Source organism: Rhinopithecus bieti, unplaced genomic scaffold (genome assembly GCF_001698545.2).
Source record: "Rhinopithecus bieti isolate Rb0 unplaced genomic scaffold, ASM169854v2 scaffold_3527, whole genome shotgun sequence".
NCBI classification, from domain to species: Eukaryota; Metazoa; Chordata; class Mammalia; order Primates; family Cercopithecidae; genus Rhinopithecus; species Rhinopithecus bieti.
Window position 1 is genome coordinate 2627236 of NW_016804488.1, and position 22598 is coordinate 2649833.

The 22598-nt window shown below is 42.3% G+C and overlaps 1 protein-coding gene across 3 annotated transcripts in view; it reads left to right on the plus strand.

Annotated features, from left to right (window-relative positions):
- Window positions 1-19314, plus strand: part of SPMIP7 (sperm microtubule inner protein 7) — a 69841-nt gene extending 50527 nt beyond the window's left edge. For 2 of the 3 annotated variants that reach the window (XM_017868565.1, XM_017868564.1), the window contains 3 exons: window positions 1103-1210; window positions 11204-11311; window positions 18565-19312. In XM_017868565.1, the coding sequence (XP_017724054.1) occupies window positions 1103-1210; window positions 11204-11311; window positions 18565-18688 (340 nt within the window). In that variant the 3' untranslated portion in view covers window positions 18689-19312. Of the gene's footprint in view, window positions 1-1102; window positions 1211-11203; window positions 11312-18564 lie in introns of all 3 variants that reach the window. The other variant, XM_017868563.1, reaches the window with a different exon arrangement.
- Window positions 19315-22598: the final 3284 nt, after the last annotated feature.

The following is a 22598-nucleotide window of genomic DNA, read 5'->3' on the forward strand; positions in this document are numbered from 1 at the left end:
AAAAAAAAAAAAAAAAAAAAAAAAAAAAAAAATCAGATTTATATTTTGGTTGTAGTTGCTTTTAGCTTACTCATGTTGTATTCACTTTTTAAGACAACTTATGTATTGTAACACATTTCTAATGTTTACATGGCACACAGTGCCTGTTTAATGTCAGAAGTCCCATCTGAGGTTTGGTTTGATGAAAGAAAGAAAAGAAAGAAAGAGAGAGAGAGAGAAAGAAAGAAAGAAAGATAAAGAAAGAGTGGTATTTTTTTGGTTTTCCAAATCGGTTTCCTTTTGAAATAAAATACCTTGGATGCTACCACTATTGGGTGTTATGAATCACGAAAACTGTTATAATTGCAGAAGGGATGAGGTGCTCGTTAACAGTGAAGTGCAGGAAATATCACCTCTTATTTTCTACATTTAATACCAGCTTTCCATAGATGGCAAAAAAGTACATTATCTGCCAATTGGGGTCTTCTCTTGGTTTTAGATGGAAGAAAACCTTGAAACAAAGTAGATCCAAGAATATGGAGGAGGGATCTGGACCTTTAGTCCTGGCCCACCCCCTCCCATTACTTGGCCTCTTCTGCTCTGCAGTTGACTAGTATTTCTACCAGTGGCCCCAGAAGTCCTTGAAACTCTCTCTGATTGACATTAACTCGGCCTCTCAATTTTCTCTCAGGCTCAAGGGCACGTGGCTTGTTGCCCAAGCCCCTCTGCACTCGTGAGGGTTTTCATCCACCGGTAGCCTTATTATCTCCAGCATACGCCTGCCTCTTCCTTGCCCAACCTCTAGCCAGTCTCCAAAGAAGGAGTTGTGCTGGGGCTACAGGAACAGCCCGCTTCTTTGTTCAGAAACGCAAAACAGCCCTTACTCTCACTCTGGCTCAAATTTAACATCAAGGAGCATGGCACCGCTCATTCTGAAGAAGAGAAAATCATCTTTATATTTTTTAAGGAAAATTGCTCTATCATTATGCTTTACATTTTGCATTTGGAGCCTTTGATCTATTTTGGCAAATAAATTTCCTTTGGAAGTTAGAATACTGTTCAATGGTTTCTTCTATGTTTCTTATAAAGAAACGTATGCCTTCTTTCCTTTCCATTCTAACAGTGGTCATGTGCAATCTACAAATGCTGATGATGTTGACAACCCCTTGGGAGACATCACATCGCTAGCCAAGCAGCGGTGCTCTAAGCCTCTTTATACAAACACAAGTCGGTGAGTTCCATTCATGATTATTTCCCTTGTTTTATTACTGAGGATGAAACATGATGATGGACTTTACTGTAAATGAAGGAATTTAAACGTGGCTTTTTATTGAACATAGCTGAAGAAGAAAGATACCTGCTTCCTAAAAGAAATGTGGTTTGTCACAAAGGAGATTTTGGAGATTGACTCACTTGGGGCCCTTGAGCAAGTCACTTCATCTCTGTGACTTCAGTTTCTTCATCCGAAACTTGTGAGAAAAAAAAATGCCACCAAGCGAGGTGATCGTGGAGGGATCAGTAATGTTTGTAAAGTATCTGAGAAACGGCTGATCACTAACAGAGAGGAATCACTTTTTTTTTTTGAGACGGAGTCTCGCTCTGTCGCCCAGGCTGGAGTGCAGTGGCGCAATCTCGGCTCACTGCAAGCTCCGCCTCCCGGGTTCACGTCATTCTCCTGCCTCAGCCTCCCGAGTAGCTCGGACTACAGGCGCCCACCGCCACGCCCAGCTAACTTTCTGTATTTTTAGTAGAGACGGGGTTTCACCGTGTTAGCCAGGATGGTCTCGATGTCCTGAACTCGTGATCCGCCCACCTTGGCCTCCCAAAGTGCTGGGATTACAGGCGTGAACCAACGCGCCCGGCAGAGAGGAATCACTTTTACACATAGGAACTTGAAGGCTGTCGTGCCGTGCTTCGTCCTGAGGAAGGAGTCAGTGGGCTGGATTCTTCCATACATTCTGCAAGGAAATCATTGTTATTACACATAATAATTCTAAAAATCTAAAGGAAGGATATAGGAAGAAAGCCAATTTGAAATATTCTTCGGGCACAACAATTTAGGATTGTTTCTTCTTTGATACGTATATCTAAATTTTGAAATGTTTTATGAAACATTCTTGCTAAAGAATCAAAACATTCTTTGGGGTCATTTCTTCAAAGAGAGTGAAGAGCAGTATGGCAGCATTTTAAAGATTTGATGTAAAAATGAACCACTTAACTTCAAGAAATTGGGCGTATAGCATTCCTACCTCATCTTGCTGTTAATTTCTGTTTTTAAGCAAATGATATTTTGAGCGAATCATAGAAAAGAATTGAAGACATTAATTGTACTGATCTGATTTGGGCACTAGAGGGCCTCCAAGGTTGCAAAGTTTCTTCTTTTGATTTGCTTTCAATTTTTTACGGAATCTTAACCTGTTAACACAAAGAAATGTTTTTCATTTTTATTTATAAAATATTGACAGACACAGAAAGATATAGTGTCACATATGACATATCAAATAACATAAGTAAACGCCTGTCTATCCCCCACCTAGTAACATACAGAATCGTACTCAAAGGTTTTCAACCATGTGTGTGGCCCCAATTTCATTGCCCATGCTTCTGCTTCCCCAGCTCAGAAGTTAAACTCGTTAGACTTTATGCCTTTCTTTTGCTTAGTTTTCTTTCTAGTTTTGATACATACATATGAATCTCTAAACAAATTATTATGTAGTTTCCACAATACTGCTTGAGGTAAAAAGCAAAGTACAGGAGAATATAAACAATATGATGTCATTTGCATACGAGTAGATGAGCTTACTTTGTGCCAAGTAAGGAATAGAGACCCATCCTATTCAAATGCAAGTATGTCTCCTCTTGAATTTTTTCATCTTAAAGTTTCTTGAAGAGAAATGGCTTTATGATATTTTTAGGGTTTTTTTTAATGATTGGTGGCACTTAATCATGGCTGGGAAGCCCTGCTATACCCATGCCTTTTCAGTGAAAGCCTTTTTTTTTTTTTTAGAGACAGAGTCTCACTCTGTCACCCAGACTGAAGTGCAGTAGTGTGATCTCGGCTCACTGCAACCTTTGCCTCCCGGGTTCAAGTGATTCTCCTGCATCAGCCTCCTGAGTAGCAGGGATTACAGGTTCACAGCACCATGCCTGGTTAATTTTTTTGTAATTTTAGTAGAGATGGGGGTTTCGCCATGTTGGTCAGGCTGGTCTCGAACTCCTGACCTCAAGTGATCCACCTGCCTTGGTCTCCCAAAGTGCTGGGATTAAGGTGTCAGCCACCACACCCGGCCCAAAAGCCATATTTCAGGCAAGGGTCAAGGCCATTTACTCTCTAGTTCAAGTGGTTTCAGCATTGGAATCACCAATTTTCCTACAGGGCAAAAGTTTTAACAAATTTCCTTCATCAGTTAATTTTATTTTATGGTTACTAAGTCATCGGACATGCTCTGTGTTTTTTACATTGGTAGTGATTGTGCTAATAGCTTAAAAATAGTAGTTTTAATTTTTTTTGTAGAACTGAATCTGATCATTAAAGACAAAGTATAGAAATATTAATAACAATAACAATATAACCATACTCTTACACAAAACATAACTATTATTAACATGTTGGCATATTTCCATCTGTCATACACACTTTTAATCTCGTTTTTGTATATTTATATAGCTATGATCACATTACACAGAACATTTTTACCACCATAACATTACCACATAATTATGGGTACATGTTTTTATGAGCTTATCATAGCTTCTATTTGTGTAGATGTACTGTAACTGCCTCATTCACTTAGGTTACATATGTAAATTGTTTCCATTTTTGATATGGTAAATCATGCTCCCAAATATTCTTTATATGACTCTTTCTTGATTTGAAGTTATTTACTTAAGTGACACTCCTCCAAAAGGATTCCGGGGTCAGAATACGTAAACATTCTTAAAACGTTCTTAAACTTATGACTATCATTTTCTTGAAGTGTTATGTGAATTTAGAGAGGTTTGATGAGCCAGTGATTATGCTCAGTATTTATGCTTACCTTTAATGTTAACACTGAAGCTCCACAAATAACTTTTTTCCAAAAATGTTCATTATGAAAATAATTCCGATATTTTGAAAGTAGAAAGTAAAATATCTTTTATTTTCAATCCCAATATTAAAAGTTTGATTTCTTTTTACACTCTTCCCCTCATGCATTTATGAATGTGTGCAACATATATGTACAAGTGTATTGCATGTGCATGCATAGGTGGAGTGTATGTGTGTATGTAAGATTGAAATATGCACTAGATATTTTTCCATATTAAAATCTTGTTAATGGCTAGATGTATCCCACCAAGTCTATAACAAGTTTATGTAGCCCAAGCCCTTGTTGTAAAGAACATAGCAAAAGCAGCCTCTACATATATGTTTGTACACTTATCCATGCATTCTTTTAGAACAAACCACTAAAAATGAAATTGTTGCCTGAGTTTTCTTGTTAAAATTATTTTCAAATTTGGTAGGCATGCCCAGTTATTAAATGACATTTAGAGTTCAGGAACTCGAAATATTAATGTGGTTTCTACTGCAATTCCTAACTTATAACTCGAGACTAGTTTAGGAAATAGAAAGAATCCAAAATAGTCATTGGGTTTGCAAAAATTATTGAAGTTCAGTATAGCTAAACAATTTTCTTTGTTTCTTCAACAAACATGTACTGTTGACTGGATCTGGGTAGTGTTCAGGAATTTTTTTAACTGATACAAATTCATCCCCACTTATAATCCGTGTCAAGCAGAAAATTAAGGTAAGACTGAGATAAGAATCCTGTTTAATCAGGCCGGGCACAGTGGCTCACACCTGTAATCCCAGCACTTTGGGAAGCCAAGGCGGGTGGATCACCTGAGGTCAGAAGTTGGAGATCAGCCTGGCCAACATGGTGAAACTCCATCTCTACTAAAAAACACAAAAAATTGCCAGGCTTGGTGCTGAGCATCTGTAATCCCAGCTGCTAGGGAGGCTGAGGCAAGAGAATCACTTGAGCCTGGGAGTCGAAGGTTGCAGTGAGCTAAGATCGCACCACTGCACTCCAGCCTGGGTGACAGAGACCTTGTCTCAAAAAAAGAGAAAAAAGAATCCTGTTTTTCAAATCTGATGTTTTGATCCTCTTCAATATAAGATCCATATTCTTTGCAAGGGCTCAGTGAACAAGTTTGAAGAGAAGCTCAGTCCGTTTCAGTAACCATTTTACAGTGCCATATACCTTCAGTGCTTTGCAGTCATGAGTCATCAGTACAAGAAACATGATAACTGAATGATCTGTAATGGCAGATCTGTGTCCTTTCCCAAGGATATGGAAAAAGGTGTTGGGGTGCTTTTTCTTTGGTAATGGACTCTATTGTAGATATATATATATGTGTGTGTGTGTGTGTGTGTGTGTGTGTGTGTGTGTGTGTGTGTGTGTATCTGACATATATGGAAGAGAGCTCTGGGATCTAACCTATGTGCATCTCGCCCTTGTATTTCCAAAGAATAAACGGGCTCAGCACAGGTGAGGTGCACGCCCAGCTAACAGAGCAGCACAGCCCATGCCTTCTGACCCCAAACCCAGCACTTGCAGTCACCATTTGCTTGTTTTTCCAAACTAGGCAGCTGCCTCTGAGGTACCATCCTCCACTAAGTTATAATCTTTTATCTGAGGACGTTACAAGGTTTCGTATTTACTGTGCTTTTTGACCTCAATGATATCTGAGGAAGCATTTGCAAATAAAGAGGAATTGTCCAACATGGACCCCCAGGCAGCCCCTGACAAATGTCTCCCATCGAAAAGGGGGCTTCCCTGTCAGCCGCTGGACTGTGTTGCAGCTTAACAAAAAAATCTTACCACAACCCAGGTTAAAGAATAACTCTATGAATAGTAGTTCCTTAGATCAGCCCAACACTTCTGCCTTTTCAGACTACTTTCACACACTCCCTCATTTGTTTTTCAAATAATGTGATGAGGCCAGAGGTGAAGGTGCAAGTTCTATCCCCATTTTGCAGAGGAGGAGGCTGAGGCCAGAGGAAATGACATAAAGAGGCAAGGTCACTCATTTCATGAGTGGTAAAAAGTCCAGAGAACTGACCTCTTAATCCCCAGGGCAAGCTCTTGCCTTAACTCACATTAAACGTGGCTTCTGCCTTTGGCAAATAATGGGTTCTTAGAGCTCCAGCCTCAGCTTTAATATAAAAGCTTTGAGTTATACTGTTTCTACATTCCCTTCTAAATGGAAGAATTGAAGATCCCAAGAAAACAGGAGGAAAGACTATACCCACTAGATGAAGAGAATAATCAATAAACCTATAATTCCTAAAAAATATCTTGTGGCCATGACATCTTATGATATTCAGAAAAATGCAATCCAGTGACCAAAAGTCATTGCAAAATGATTCCAGTTTTACTTGCATTTGTCATTGAACAATAAAATCAGACAAACCCGAACTCACAATGGACTCCTGTCTTTTCCTCTCCAGCTGCATCCCCTTTACAGTTCTCCATAGTCCTTCCTTTCTCTCAGCCCTCTGGGCCAACCCTCCCTAACGTCCAAGCCTGGACTTTACTACTCTTCCTCCCTCTCCCACTTTCTGCTCCCCTTGTCCACCCTAACTCCCATCCATCTCCTGCTGCTCCTCTCACATGGGTCTGCACCTGCTGCACGCTGGACACTGTGCCAGGCCTTTACTTGTATCACATTGTCCCCAGCACCCTCCAAGGGAGTGCATCTACCCTGACTGATGGCCAGTTATAGGTGAGATGCCTGAGAAAACTTCAGTTGAGGTCTAAGTTCACACAGCTGGTTAGGGCAGACCTGGAAATTAAATGTGTCTGTCTCTCACTCCCCTCCCTTATGTTGTATCCATGGTCTTTGTCCACTTGGGATCTTTAAACATTTAAATGTGCATTTTTTTAAATTAAAAGTATTAGTGCGAAAGCTGTTGGGAGCTAAATCAGCTTGATGTCTGCCTAGAACTGTACCTGATATAGAATGGATCTAAATAAAAGACTGCCACATTGATTTGAACCTGCACTTACACCCCACCCTGTATAAATGCAGCCCACCATGAGCTAACAAGGCTTTCCTGGCTGGGCTGGGAGTAATGCCAATGGCCCTTCCCATTCAGTTCAATCACACTGAGGTCCAGTTCTACCACTTGCCAGCTTGGTTGTTGCTGGCCATGTTACTTAGACTTTCTCTGTCTCAGTTTCTCCATCTATAAAATGGGCATGATCATAGGACCTATGGCACAAGATTACTGTGTAGTCAACTTACATCAAGCATTTAAAAGGGTGCCTGGAACATAGAACATACTCAATGACTATTAGTCATGTTTACAGTGCAGAGTGAGAATTTGTATACATGCCTAAATTTTATGCACATATACAATACTAGAGTCTACATATAACATGGTTTCCTCCACATTTTTCCTGTCTCATATTTAACTTACATACCATCTGTACTCCCTTCTTCTGAGTTACTAAACTTCTTGATTTTCTTAAATTACTTAATTTCTATTTTATCACGCTTTGTTGAGAACCAATTCGTTGTAGACTTGGGCAATAATATATTCAAATGTATCAATTAGTGAACAAAATCCTGGTTTATTTGGAACTAGGGAGTACAAAATAAGGTGTTTAAAGAACTAGAAGCTGTGGAGCAAAGGCAAAATGAAGATTTCTTATTTTAAGTGGGTCTCTGCTTCTTTCTGCTTTCCTCAAATGGGGAGTGGAATTCTTTGAACATGGGTCTAATCTGGAAATCCATTTCCCAGCTTGTATGTTTCAGTATCTTTAATAGCTTTGTTCCCTCCAGCTGAAAAATAACATCTCCTATCAGCAGCAGTCTAAAGTGTGCCCCAGAGAGTATTCTCCTCTTAATATAAGGTCACCGTATTGCACTTAAGATGGCAAAATTCCCCTTGTATGGCCGTATGTGCCAGGGTTAAATGGAATAGATTTAGAAGTAGTGTGGGTGAGGACTTTCGTTTTCAAATATTTGGCAGTTTATTATGCAAGTGAATTCATTCTCAAGCCTGAGCAGCTAATCAGTCTACCTTTCATGATATGTTATTATTAAATATGATGTAATCTAATAGCATTAAGACAATGTAACATATGATACCATTTAGCATCAATAATCTGCATGCCACAGAGGCACAGAGGCTGTGCAATGTTTTTTTCAATCCCTTCATGTGATTGACAGATGGCCTGCGTCCATCCCTCTGATTTCTTAACTGCTCTGATGGGAGGATATGACTTTAGAGGCATTTTAATTCTGCAGGTGTTTTCAAAGGCAGTGGAAAAAACCTTTCACACAGATGGAGGGGATTTCCTTTGTAACATGCATGGAAGCTTTAATGAATGGTTGACAGAGAGACACACGCATGAATAACTTTGCCTCATTCTGGGTTACCTCTCTAACTTACATCTGCACTTTTCCAACAAAATTCCAAGAAATCCTGCAGGGCACTGCCTAGAATTCGGCAGCTTCAGTTCACTCACCTAGGTCCCTCCAGCAAGCTTGACAGTGTGACTCTAAAACAGAGGCTCCTGAACTTAGCAGCACAGGAGAATCATCTGGAGAGCTGTCAAAAGTCCCAGTGCTCAGGCCACACCACTTACTAGTTACATTAAAATGTGGGGCTGGGCCAGGCACGGTGGCTCATACCTGTAATCCCAGCACTTTGGGAGGCTGAGGTGGGCGGATCACAAGGTTAGGAGTTCGAGACCAGCCTGACCAACATGGTGAAACCCCATATCTACTAAAAATACAAAAATTAGCTGGGTGTGGTGGCACATGCCTGTAACAGCAGCTACTCAGGGGGCTGAGGCAGGAGAAGCACTTGAATCCGGGAAGCGGAAGTTGCAGTGAGCCGAGATTGTGCTGCTGTACTCCAGCCTGGGCAACAGAGCAAGATTCCGTCTCAAAAAAAAAAAAAAATTGTGGGAGTGGGAGCCAGGCATTGGTGCCTTTAAAGATGCCCCTGAGATATCAGTGTGCAGCACCATTGGAAACCTCTGTCTCAGCATCTTTTCAGCTGTCTGTACTGGATAAACTTTGCAATCTCCATGTGCATGGCCCTTATTTTGTAAATGTTTTATTTCTTTAAATTACTGTATTTCAATTGAAATTAGTTTAGCATCTATTAAGTGCTAACAATTTGCTAGCCGCTTTCACATTCATTTAATTCCTCTAATCCCCAGAGTGCCCCTAAGAGGTTAGTGTTGTTGTCTTCATGCTGCAGTTGACTGAGCTGAAGCCCAGAGAGCTTTCTTCACTGGAGTAAAACCTCACAGTTGGTTAAGGGGCAGAGTCAGACTTGCCACAGAAGCCTGCTTCTCGATGCAGTGAGCTTCCCCCAGTCTTTAGCTGCCTTATTTTCCTAGTCTCACAAAATCTGTTATTTTGTACTGTTTATTCTGCTGTTGCCATAGGTGTAATTTCCCTTCACTTTGTTAGTCTCTGGGTGTCCTTGATGATATCATCTGCAAGCCAGTAAGTCATCACCGACAGAGTCATAAATTACATAACTGGAAGAGAATTAGGAGATTTATTAGTGCAATTCCCTGCCTGATATGTATTTTCCCCCTAACATTTTGATACTTGCACATAATCAATGTGCATAATCAAAGAAATTGCAATGTGAATCCTTCTCATTGTTTCAACTTCTCCCTCACCCAAGTCCTTCTGGTTGGTATCACTACCTGGGGTCAGGCTGTGGCTAGCAGGCTCCAAAAGATTATGTCTAGTCCAGATCCCAGAGATGATATGGGGAACCGGGGTCTGAATCTTCCTCCCAACCCTTAAGCCCACACCCCTTTCCCTAACCTCTCTTCTGCCTGCCTTGTCACCTGATACTTTCAGGAGCAACTCCTATACGTTCCAAATTTTGAAAATTACTCCTAAGATAAGTGGTTCCTGGAGAAGGCTTTCTTTGGCTTACTGGTCGTGTGGGAAGGTCATGGATATAACCAAGACAGCCATTGAAGAACCATTCCTCCACCACCCACAGAGGTTTGCTTGTTGCTACTGTGTTGCATTTTGTCTGGGCGCCAATTTGAATAGGGAACCATGACACAGGGATGTCCTGCTCTCAGAGAAAGGCCCAAGGATGGCAAGTGAAAGCCACTGAGATGAGTGAAATTTGCAAGCTGCCCACTGGCCCTCTCCTCACTGGGGGCAAATTCATGATGGTGGCCTTTCTCATTCCTTCCTGAAGCCAGCACAGTGAGCTGAGGCCAAGGCCTTGATACGACTCTGCAAAGATGGTAGGTTGTTACACAGAGCCTCATGATCTGCAAATGGTGTGTTCTTGGACTTTGAAATACAATTTAAATCTTATTTTCCTCAACTCCTTGCAGCACACAGGACGGAGCTTCATGCTGGGCCTGTCCCATAAGCCTTACCCACCTCCTAGGAAATAATCTGTGTAAACCACCTTGCATGCTATCATGGCAAGAATATTCGTTATTCTTCACATTCCTTCCTCTGAACTACCTACTTAAACCTTTCTCTTGAATACTCGTTTGCCCTTTCTGGAGAGAGAGAGCTTTTACACACACTGAAGACGGCTTCTTCACGCTTGTGTTTTCCTTTTATCTCCCACTGTCCCTGGTGGAGAAAAGAAGAGGGAAGTAGAAGAGTCAGTGGAGTTCGACTAAACAGACTGTTGTAGAATTAATGCTGGGGTACATTTGTTTCCAATGGGTAATTTTAGGAAATCATCTGAAATTTGTAGTACAGTACATTAATGGTGATAAGAAAGATATTTGATAAAAGTAACAATGCTGTAAATGTAAGTGTGCATATTCATTAATATTAGAGTTTGCATTACAGAAATATATATGGGATATAGGTCTGCTGCTCTGTGAAGACCTGATATCTTCCTTCATTATGAAACAGAGTCAGCAGTGAGTCATGTTTATAAAAGACATGGAAATTTAAAATATTAGAAAAACATGAACTTGAAGTAAATTTTATTGACCCCAGCGTAGGGCTGTTATCTAAGTACCTTTGCATGAGCATGCCCCAGGCCTGCACTGTTTCCTTTTTGGACAGCCCAAGTTCCACACCTTATACAGGAAAAAAAAAAATTAGACTGCATCTTTCTTTATATTTTTCATATTTGGGTGCTAGTTACCATGACAATTTCACAAATCATCATTTTAATTTCCTCTCTTCCTCCTCTCTTAACTCTTCACTTTAGTGCTGCAAATATTCCAGGATATACCGGCAAGGTTCATTTCACAGCCACCCACCCAGCAAATTCTAATATTCCATCAACAACCCCATCACCAGATTCAGAACTGCACCGGTAAGTATGAATCCTCTTACTCAATTTGCTCATATACATTAGGAGGGGAAATCCTAATTATGTTTATTCCATTAAAGAACAATTAAATAGTAAAAGCAAATTTACATTGTTTTTAAAAATGTGGCATCAAGTCCGAAACAGAAAAAAGATAATTTTCCATTTTCCTACTGAGGGGAACTTTATTAAGACTTGTATGTGTTTCCTTTTTGAGTCTTACCCAAAATTACACTGCAAAGCAGGTGTAGATTAATGTTATGATGAATGTGGCCCAAAGGGCATATGAAGGTATTTCAGGCACTTTAGAGGAATGGCATCTTTGCTTAGACTCACAGCTATGCACACACAGTACCTTTCTGCATGACCATCAGAAGACACATGGAACATACATCAGACAGTTACTTCTTGTGAACAGTCACCTTATTTTTTATAAAAGACAAAATTCTGTTGAAAGTCACATATATTTTTAAACCTGCATTTTGCAGATTGAAAGCAGGAGATGTGGCCAGGCATGGTGGCTCACCACACCTGTAATCCTAGCACTCTGGGAGGCTCAGGTGAGCAGATCACTTGAATTCAGGAGTTTGAGACCAGCCTGACTAACATTGTGAAACCTTGTCTCTACTAAAAATACAAAAATTAGCCAGGTGTGGTGGTGGGCACCTGTAATTCCAGTTATTTTGGAGGCTGAGGCAGGAGAATCACTTGAACTCAGGAGGCGGCTGTTGCTGTGAGCCAAGAGTGCCACTGCGCTTCAGCCTGGGCAACAGAATGAGACTCCATCTAAAAAGAAAAAAAAAAAAATCCCAGAAAACAGGAGATGTTAGATGCAAGGTTACTGAAGATTCCTTTATTTGAAGCTACTAGTGAGAAGGAGCACATCGTTACTCATTTATTATAACTCAAATTTGAAAGCACCTGATGGAATTCCTGGCATTGCAAACGGTTTTGAAAATGCAAACACAGTATGAATGATGTCTAGTGGCTGGCCCAGTGCAGATGAATATGCTAGCACAGTCGGAAGGCAGACTAGAGGGATGGCAGTTCTCCCCCAAAAGGACAGCTTATTCTCCTAGATCACATTCTTTTGGTAGAGGATTCATTTGTTTATCACATATTTTATTTATTTATTTATTTATTTATTTATTTATTTATTTGAGACAGAGTGCTCTGTAGCTCAGGCTGTAGTGCAGTGGTGCTATCTCAGTTCACTGCAACCTCTGACTCCTGGATTCAAGAGATTCTCACGTCTCAGCCTCCCGAGTAGCTGGAATTATAGGCGTGCACTACCACGCCCAGCTAATTGTTGTATTTTTGGTAGAGACAGGGTTTTCCCATGTTGGCCAGGCTGGTTTCGAACTCCTGACCTCAAGTGATGCTCCCACCTCAGCCTCCCAAAGTGCTGGGATTACAGGCATGAGCCACCGTGCCTAGCCTTATCAAATATTTATTGAGCATCAATTCTGGGCCAGGCAGTGTTCAAGACACTGAAGATACAGGGATGAACAGACAAGGTCCCGGCTTTCAGGAGCTTATTTTCTGGTATGAAAGATAGACAGTAAAGAAGCACACAAGTAACTGAAGAAATGAAATAATAATCTTAGCTAGTGAAATGAAGAAGAAAGACTGATGTAGGAGAGAGTTTCTCAGAAGGGGCTTATTGAGCTTGGTGATCAGGGAGAGCTTTCTGAGGAGGTGACTGTCAGGCCATGGGTACCAAGCCCGAGCTCCTGCTCTGATCAGCTGCTTAAACTTTCAGAAAGGCAATGGCTATGAATGGGAACAGCTGCCATGCATGGGCCTCCTGGGCTGTGGCTCCTGGTCCACCCAGCTGCTCATCCTCTCCTTCACTCATCCATTTGCTGGTGGATTCATATGACCTTTTACTGAGTCAATGCATGTTTACTGTGCTCCAATAAATCACAAGAACTGCTTGCAAGGAGCTCACCATCTCGCAATGAGAAATAAATAATTGCAGCAGAGGATGATGAAAAATGTCTTAACACTAATAATCACTTCTGTTAGCTGAGTGCTTTGTGGGTACTAACTCAAGTCACCGTCCCAGGAATCCTGTGAGGAAGGGAATGTTACTATCCCCATTTTACAGATAAGGAAACTGAGGCACACACAAGCTGCCTGCGGCTCTGGGAGGGGGCACTAAAGAAGACTTCACAGAGGAGTGGCTCATGCAGTGACTTGAAGGAGTGGGGCTTGGTCCCAGGTAATTGAGGGCAGCAAGCATTTCTCATGGCACAGTAAAGGCACCGTAGGGGGCAGCTCTCAGGCCCCGATTAGCCCATTGTAGGCCACCGTGTATAGACAGTTCTATGCATCCCACAAGCCCTGTGTGCGTGGCCTTTTCTAAGGTGCCTGCCAACAGGAGGCTTTATCAACGCCTCTCACTTTCTGGATTGGTAATTGTCTAGCATCTCTCCAGGCCATCTGATGAGAAATATTTTAAAAGGAGGTCCATGGCTTTCTAGGCTAATAACTTGCATTTGGTTTTTTCTCAAGACACATCTTTTCCCAATCTCAATATTTGCCTGTATTTAAAAAGATAAATTCTGTCATGTATATCATCCTAACAACATGATATTACGATGAGATATGGGTATATAGTAAAATGGTTACTATAGTGAACATATATGTCATCTTCATAGTTACCCATTTTCCCCTTCCCCTTGTGGTCAGAGCAGCTATAATCTACTCAGTTAGCAAAAATGGTGAATACGATACACTATGACTCTCTATAGTCTTCATGATGGATCTTATGTCTCATGCTTGTTCCTCCTGCGTGGCATCCTTTGACCTACATCTCCTTTTGCCTTACCCCCCACCGAATCCCTCATAACCACTGTTCTATTCACTCTCTCTGTATATTTCACCTTTTATTTCTTTTTTAGATTTCACATATAAGTGAGATTGTGCAACATGTTTCTTTCTGTGTCTATTAGCAAAATGACTTCCAGGTCCATTCGTGTAGTGCAAATGGTAGGATCTCCTCCTTTTTAAGGCTGAGTAATATTCCATTTTCTTTATCCATTCATCTGTCAGCAGACACCTAGGTTGTGTCCATATCTTGGCTATTGTGAATATGATGCAATGAACACAGGAGTGCAGATATCTTTATGAGGTGGTAATTCACTTCTTTTGAGTATATCTCCAGAGATGGAATATGTTATTTTTATGCTTAATTTCTTTAGGAAATCCCATACTGTTTCCATAATGGCTGCACCAACCTACATTCCCATCAACAGTCTATCATTTCTCTACACTCCCATCAACACTTATTATCTCTTGTCTTTTTGATGGCAGCCATTCTAATTAGTGTGAGGTGATATCTCACTGTGGTTTGTATTTCCCTGATGAGCAATGTTAAGCACTCTTTCATATACCGGCTCACCATTTTTGTTATCTTTGGAGACATGTCTGTTCAGGTCCTTTGCCCATTTTTTAAATTGGGTTTTAAATTGTTTTAAATTGGGTTATATGTATTGAGTTGTGTGAGTTCTTTATAAATTTTGGATATTAACCCCTTATCAAATATACGGTTCCCAAATATTTTCTCCCAGTTTTTAGGCAGCCTTTTCATCTTGCTGATTGTTTCCCTTGCTGCACAGAAGTGTGTTAGTCTGACATAGTCATATTTACTTATTTTTGTTTTTGCAGCCCAAGCTTTGGGTGTGATACACAAGAAATCATTGCCAAGGCCAATGTCAAGACATATTTTGAAATGTTACAAATCCATTTCTGAAGGCAAAGCTGGTAGACATTTAGACAAGTAATATATATTTACTTCATGTGAGGGACATAAAACAATGTCAAAATTAAATACATCCTTATATTGATCATTTAGATTCACCGTCCAAAGAGAGCTAGGATGAAACCTTGTGGCTGGTTCATGATTTAGGAGGGATCCGATCCAGAGATTCTTTGTCAGTGCAGATATAAACATCGCTAATCCCTTTTCTTTTTTTCTTAACAATCCATCTTCTCACCCCCAAATCTCGGACCCCACCCTGATCTCTTACTGCTCTAATGTATCTACACAATGCATAATCAAGCCATCCAATATGTGATAAAAGGTTCCTATTATCTTTCAGATTAATCTCTATTTCTAAATGAAAAACTGTCCCTTACTGTTACTCCTAGAGAATATAACTTGTATCTTTCAGTCAGACTTTCACATTCAGATTCAGGCCCATAGCTGACTCTTGGGGGTCCTCGCAATCCCCCTCAATACACACATAGTGCACATACGGCTGTCATCCATGGCCCTCAATATACACACATACTGCACATACAGCTGTCATCCATGGCCCGAATAGGGACCCAGCGCCCTCTGAGGCAGTGTCTCTGGGATTCTCATTCTCAGGGTGCAGATAACACGCTAGAGAAAGTGACACTAACCAAAGTGTCACCCACAACTAAGTGATGGCTCGTGCTGGGCCCAGGTGTCAAGGCCTGCACCTCTGCCTTCTGCCCTAACAGCAGCTCCTGGCAAGCAGTGGCTTTTTTCTGGCATGAAAAAGCACAGTGCAGAGGAGCAGGAGGGAATTAAAACATGTAAAAACTCACCGTGCTTTCATAAGGACAGTGCCCTCTAGCAGGAAGACCTGGCCCTTGTGGTCAGAAAATTGGGCCTTCCAGGCTCTTCACATCAAAAAGTATCACTCTGATTTTATTTAACACTATAATTTATTTTTCTAAAACTTTCCAGTGAAAGTATGAGCCTTGATCTCGCTCTGATGAGTGTCATGAGAATGTAGTGAGCTAACTTCCTCCTGACTGTTTCTGCTTCATCTGATGCATTTTGTCCTGCTATTTCTAAGAAGTCATCTTCACATGGGCATCCCCTGGGAACTCCTGAATATTAGCCACTACTGTACTCTCACTGCTCCTCTGCAATGGGTTCCTTGCTTATTAAGAGCTAATGCCATTCCTATGGTGGCTGTCTTCAAACCTCTCTGTGCCACATGAGTTTCTAGTCCCTTCCCCACACCCCTCTCAGCTGGCCTTGCCTCCTGCTTGCTGGGGCACCCAACGTGACCCTTTCATTTTCCCTGCTAGTGTCCCCTCCTCCTCTCCACATCCCAGGCTCTATTTCCATTACTGCTGTCTCCCTTTTCCCCCAGGAAGACATGCTCTTACTTTTCTAAAATATTGATCATTATTTCTGAGCTCTGAGTCCTGTGGTCCCATCAGTCCTGCTTCCTTCCTTCTGCCCTGCTGTGCTGGCCTCTCCCAGCTAGCCAGTTGTTTATGAAGAACCCCAGCAAACTTCCCTGTGAGCTGCCACCCTGTTCTCCCCTCTCGTTCCTTTCACCTCTAAACTTCTTGAAAAAGCAAACAGCTAATCTCCCAGGCCTCCTGCCTTCACTTCCTTCCTGCCCACTCTCTCCTGAACCTGAACCTCCTGGCTCTGGATTCTGACACCAGCAGTCAAGTGACATGCTCCTGCCTGCCAGGCTGTACATTGGAAGGGGGACAAGAGAGAGGCCATTGAATCTTCTTGATGCAGAGGCAAGGAACAGTGTATTTGGCTGGATCCCTGTAATTGAGAAAATTGTACTGGTGGTTTGGAGGTTTTAAGTTGTTTGGGCCTCAAATGTTGATACAAAGGGGTCCATGGCCATATACTCCCACACCATATTTGGAGCAAAGTACACAGGGCCCCCACAGTGCCTCAGGACGAATATTGGGATGGAATGTAAACTGAGAGGAAGGGACAGTTGAAAGAGATTTGAAGTGAGGAGATGGGGTGTATTGGAGGTGGAGAAGAAGTAATGTGACCAATCTCCAAAGTCGTGAGCAAGGGGGAACACAGGCACAAATGCTTTTACTAGCTCCCTTTTCCAGGACTGTCCAGTGTTTCTTGCCCACACCTCCCCACCGGAATGTAACCTTCACAGAAACTTGCCTTCCCACCTCTGCAGCCATTTCTCACAACATACTATATATATATGTGTGTGTATGTGTGTGTATTTATATATATAAAGCAAAATAAAATATTAGTTCAAGGTGATCATAGCATAAAACAAAGCCGTTTTAGATGGAGTCGCTATATAGAGGGTTAATTTTAATTATTTTTAATTTTTTAATTTCCCATGCCAGCATTGTAACTCACTGCTAATACAAGCACTGCATTTTGTGTGTGATTCAAATAGCAGCAAATTCACAGCAAAATTACTTCAGGCCATGGGCTTGTGGGGTTGCTCATAATAGCTGGCCCAACTCCTGTGATACTGGAACAGCCACCTCCAGGCAGAATAGGGAGTTTGGGAATGCCAGTAACCCAAGGGGATAAAACATCACTTGCAAAGCATTCCACATTTTCAAAGCTTTTTTAAACAAAATTATTTTAGTTATCACACCAAACTTGATAGGGCAAATTTGTTCCTACTGGGTATACAAGCAAAGTAAAATGAAGCCCAGTCATGAGCCTCTTGTGGGAACAGGCAGCTTAAATGCTCTGGCAGAGCCAGTAAAACCCTGTACACCAGGCCTTGCTCACCCTCCAACAGTAGCCTCTGCGGGAGGCCCAGGCCCCTCCCACCCATGTCTTTTCCTGGCCTCTGGGTGACCCAGCCATGTCTTCTCCTGGCCTCTGGGTGAGGCCTGAGTCCCTGCCACCCATGTCTTCTCCCAGCCTCTGGGTGTGGCCCCGGTCCCCCAATCCGTGTCTTCTCCAGGTCTCTGGGTGACCCACCCATGTCTTCTCTTGGGGCCTCTGGGTGAGGCCCTGGCCCACTCCACCCATGTTTCCTCTTGGCCACTGGGTGAGGCCCGGGTTCCCGCCCGCTCCCATGTCACCCATGTCTTCTCCAGGCCTCTGGGTGACGCAAGTATGTTCCCTCTTACCCTCTGAGCGAGGTCTGCCCGCCCCATGTCTTGTCCTGGCTTCCCTGTGCCTTGTCTGTCCATCCCTCACTCCTCCTTGGAGGACACTCCTCTTAATTCCCACGGCCGCCCAGCCCGGAGAGCTCTCGCCTGCGTGCCCTGGGCCCTCCCCAGACACGATGCGGTCGGGTTCCCTGGGTGGCTTTCTGCAGATCACCCCCATTCCTAGCACCCACCACGCAGAAGTGCAATGCCTGAAGCTGAGAGCTCCCCAGCAGGAGTCATCCTCACTCCCTGCCTACAGTGCGCGCTCTCTTCCCCTTCCTGCACATGGGTATCATTTGTTGGATGAGGTTGTATGTTTTTATATGTCTTTTACGTCTCATTTTCCTCTTTTTCTCCCCATGCTGCCTCAGCGTCTTACAGAAAGAAATGGCAGTTGACCTCTTCCGTCACCAGGCTCCGCTGTCTCGACTGGTCACAACTGTGAGACCCTACAACCCCTTCAACAAGAAGGACAAAGAAACCATAGCCTACTAGAGGTGGCTGCCCGGCGCGGGCTGTCCAGGCTTCTGCCTGGGGAAGGGCTGTGCGGCGGTGGGAAATAAAGGCGGCTTCTCCCCGCTGCGCAGTGTGGTGGGTTCCGTGCTATTCTCCGCTGGCCTGCGCATCCCTGCCCAGCCCCGCCTCTCTCCTCCGGTAGGCAGCGCTCAGCTGGACCCGGGGCGCCGGCCAGCCGCGGCTCAGTCTCCGAAGCCGCCGGCAGCAGGGGAACAGGGACTGTATTGCAGAAGATTCCTCTTTAGGGCTGGATTATTGGGTCTAACTAGAGGTTTCACATCGGACCACTCCAGTGCAGGGATTCTACAGCAGAGAGCAGACCATAGATTTTAGAATCTCAAAGTCAAAAATCCGTATGCTGCCAGTGGGAACACTGAGCTGAGAAAGTGCGTTCTTTTCTCGCAGGGGACATCACACAAGGGGACAACATCTACCCTCTCTTGGCCTGCTCCAGTGTTTCCTTCAGAGAGAAGCGTTCCCCAGGCCCCATGAGGGTCCTGAGGTCTAAGTCAGGACCACTTTGGGTTAGAGTGTGGCCTGACCCGGCCTTGACCAAAGAGAGCACCAGCTCGCAGAATCTCTCAGGGGTGCATGTGGGCTGAGGGGGAGCCCTCTGGTCTTCGGAATATACACCTAAAGTATATTTACATAGTATTTGCATACACACATACACATACACAAACATACACAAAGCCTGTTGGAGTTTACAAAGTACTTTTGTAAACCTTAGCTCATTTGATCCTGCAACCTCATAATAAATTCTTGTAGCAGCCATTTTGCAAATACCTTGCATTTTATTAATAAAATAGACTAAGGCCAGGAAAAGTGAAGTATTTAAGGTCACGCAACTAGTAATTAGTAGAGTTATAACTAGAACCGAGGTTTTCTAAGTTTAAATATTATACCTCTCCTACCCTTCCATTTTTTCAGCAGATTGGATAACCTTCAATGAATTATAAAAACAAAGAAACAGAAAAAAAACCCTCCCTGTGTTTCTAGACTTTTCTGAAGTGTCTTAGGGTTTCTATCTGACTTCTTCTAAGAGATTCAGATCAAGATAGTTATACCTCAGAACTCCAAGTAAATGTGTAAATGCTTTTGGGGGTAGATTGTTCTTGATTTTCCCACAGAAAGGGAGAAGTCAGGTACCTTTGTGATGGAATCATGTATTGCCTCAACGGACAACAACACAGACTTGGATGGTGAGTATTCTACCAGGATGAAAGAGGAAGGACAACAGCCATCCATCCTGAGGGCGGACGTCCCTGCATGCAAAAGGAATGGCTCCCCCTGAACCCAATCTTGTAGTTTAATTATTTTTAGAAAGAGTAAATTGGAAACAAAATAGACCCAAATAAAAATCTTCAACTCTGGAACGTTCTCAGCAAAACACAAATGGGGCAGTGTTATCCTCCTTCAGGAAGCAGATTAACGTAGGTACCTGAGATTACATTTGGCAGTAAACATCCCTGGCAGCCCACTTTGTCAGGGGGTGGTGGTGCTCAAAATCTGAGACACCTCTTCATCATTTGGGGCCTGGACAGGGCTTCAGTAATACTGGATCTTAGCATTTTCCAGGCTAAGATAATTTTTCCATTCTCTACAGTGCAGACACCTAGACACCTGTCAGAGCACTTGAACACCCAAATGCTGCTTCTAGAAAGATACTGACTTTGTCTGTAGCATCTCTGGGCCTCATTCAGAAAAAGAGATGGTGACTCTTCATTTGCACTCTAACTTGTTCAGACTTCTCACTTGTGAAGATAAAATGCATATCCTGCTCACCACAGACCTAGAATCCAAGGTCAGTCACAACAAGGAAGAACATAGAATTACCAGTGTTCCTGACCCTGACCTGTGGGTGTAAGTTGTAGTATTTGAGCTTCTGTGGTCAACATTACAACTAAAAGTCACAAAAGCCGTGGAAGATAGTCTCAGGGATATGCATCTGGTCTTCAGATTCTGAATTCTGGTCTTGCATGATTTCTTTCACCAGGAGCCATCACAGTTGTGCTTCCTCGGACTAACAACTTGCCCCTCAATCCCTACCCTCCAGGCACCATCTCCTCTATAAAGTCACCCTCTCAGCTTTCAATTATCCCCAGAGATGACCCAAATACAGAGAACTGTGGCATTTTTTATAGCATTTAGATGAAAGATGTTATAAATTATACAGTTCACCTGAGAGAGAAAATGCATGCTACCAGGCAGTGGCTCACACCTGTAATCCCAGCATGTTGGGAGGCCAAAGCGGGAAGATTCAAGATCAGACTGGGCAACACAGTGAGACCTCTTCTCTACAAAACAGTCAAAATATGAAATAGGAGGATCGCTTGAACTCTGGAAGTTGAGGCTGCAATGAGCCATGATGGCACCATTGCACTCTTGCCTGGGTTACAGAGTGAGACTCTGCCTCAAAAAAAAAAAAAAAGAAAGAAAGAAAGAAAATGAAAGAAGAAAATCCATGCTAATACTCTTATTCTAGCAAATAAGGATGTTAGAATGCAGCATATTAAAATATTACAAAAGTACAATAATATGAAAAATATGGCACTCAACACAGAGCAGAATGGAAACTAGAATCAAACAGAGGAAAGCATTTTGAACCCCTGAGTACAGGATAGATTTTTTTTCAATAGATGGTATTGGGACAACTATTTGAAACAAAAGATCCACTAAATGAATTGTTCTTGGAATACAGACTTAAATAGATAAGTTACAGATTACTCAGAAATTCAGGGGAATTGGTTTATAAGGTGGAGGGTGTGAAAAAAATTTCCAAAAAGGACACTGAAGGAGATGAAAAGCTACTTTCAACATAAAAAATACAACCACAATTTTAAGATAAAACTGCCAGGAAAATAGGTCAAAGGATTCATATTCTCATTGTAAAAACAGCCTATGATTTACAAATGATGATACTAGTAAAAACAAGTCAAAGGATATTAACAAGAAATAAGAAATATGAATGGCCAATACAATTTTTACAACTCAGTAGTATTAGAGAAATGACCGTAGTGCTTTACTTTTCACCCACAAACTGGTGCTGATGAGCAGAAATAGATGTCTGTATACCACCAGTAGGAGTTTACATGGGTAACACCTTTCTAGGGGATATCTGGCAAAACATTTTAAGGGCTTTCACAAGTGGCATACGTTTCATCTTGGTCATTTCACTTTTTGGATTTTGTCAAAGCAAATAATCACGCAGTAAGCAAATATATTTGCATAAAGAATTAAAGGTGCGGCATTTTATTTAACTGAGAGAAAATGAGAACAACTTACTGTGCTGTAGGGTAAATACAATTGATAGCAATAACTTAAGCATACTCTTAGAAGGACCCTTATGGCAGATGCACCTGATGTGTGTTCTGAGCTAGGGAATCTGGAAATGGCCAACAGAGATTGGCTTCTTATCTATGATAAGCATCTGAGCCCCTGTCACATCCTGTGGAACGTGACCGAACAAGAGATTGAGGCCCTGAGTTTTGGGTTCATGGAGGTTGGCAGGTGGAGTTCACTGGGAGGAGGATGTGAAGTGAAAATGCTATATAAACTGCATGCTGTTTGCAAGCAGTTGCAATTTTCCTGCCCAGCCTGCTGCCACTGGGTTATGTGGTTATATGTTGTCCAGGCTACCACCACCATTTCTGTAATTAAGGCAGTCCTATTATCCAGCCTGCCTCCATTGGACTCTCTCCCCTGTATGTATGCGCCTAATAAAATCCCATGCCTCATCTGCTGTCTCTGGGACTCTTCTTCAGCCTCTTGAACCTAGTGTCTTCCCTATTGAGATGTATAGTTCAATACAATATGCCTATCAAAAGAAAATGTGATAGGCCTGGTGCAGTGGCTCACACCTGTAATCCCAGCACTTTGGGAGGCCAAG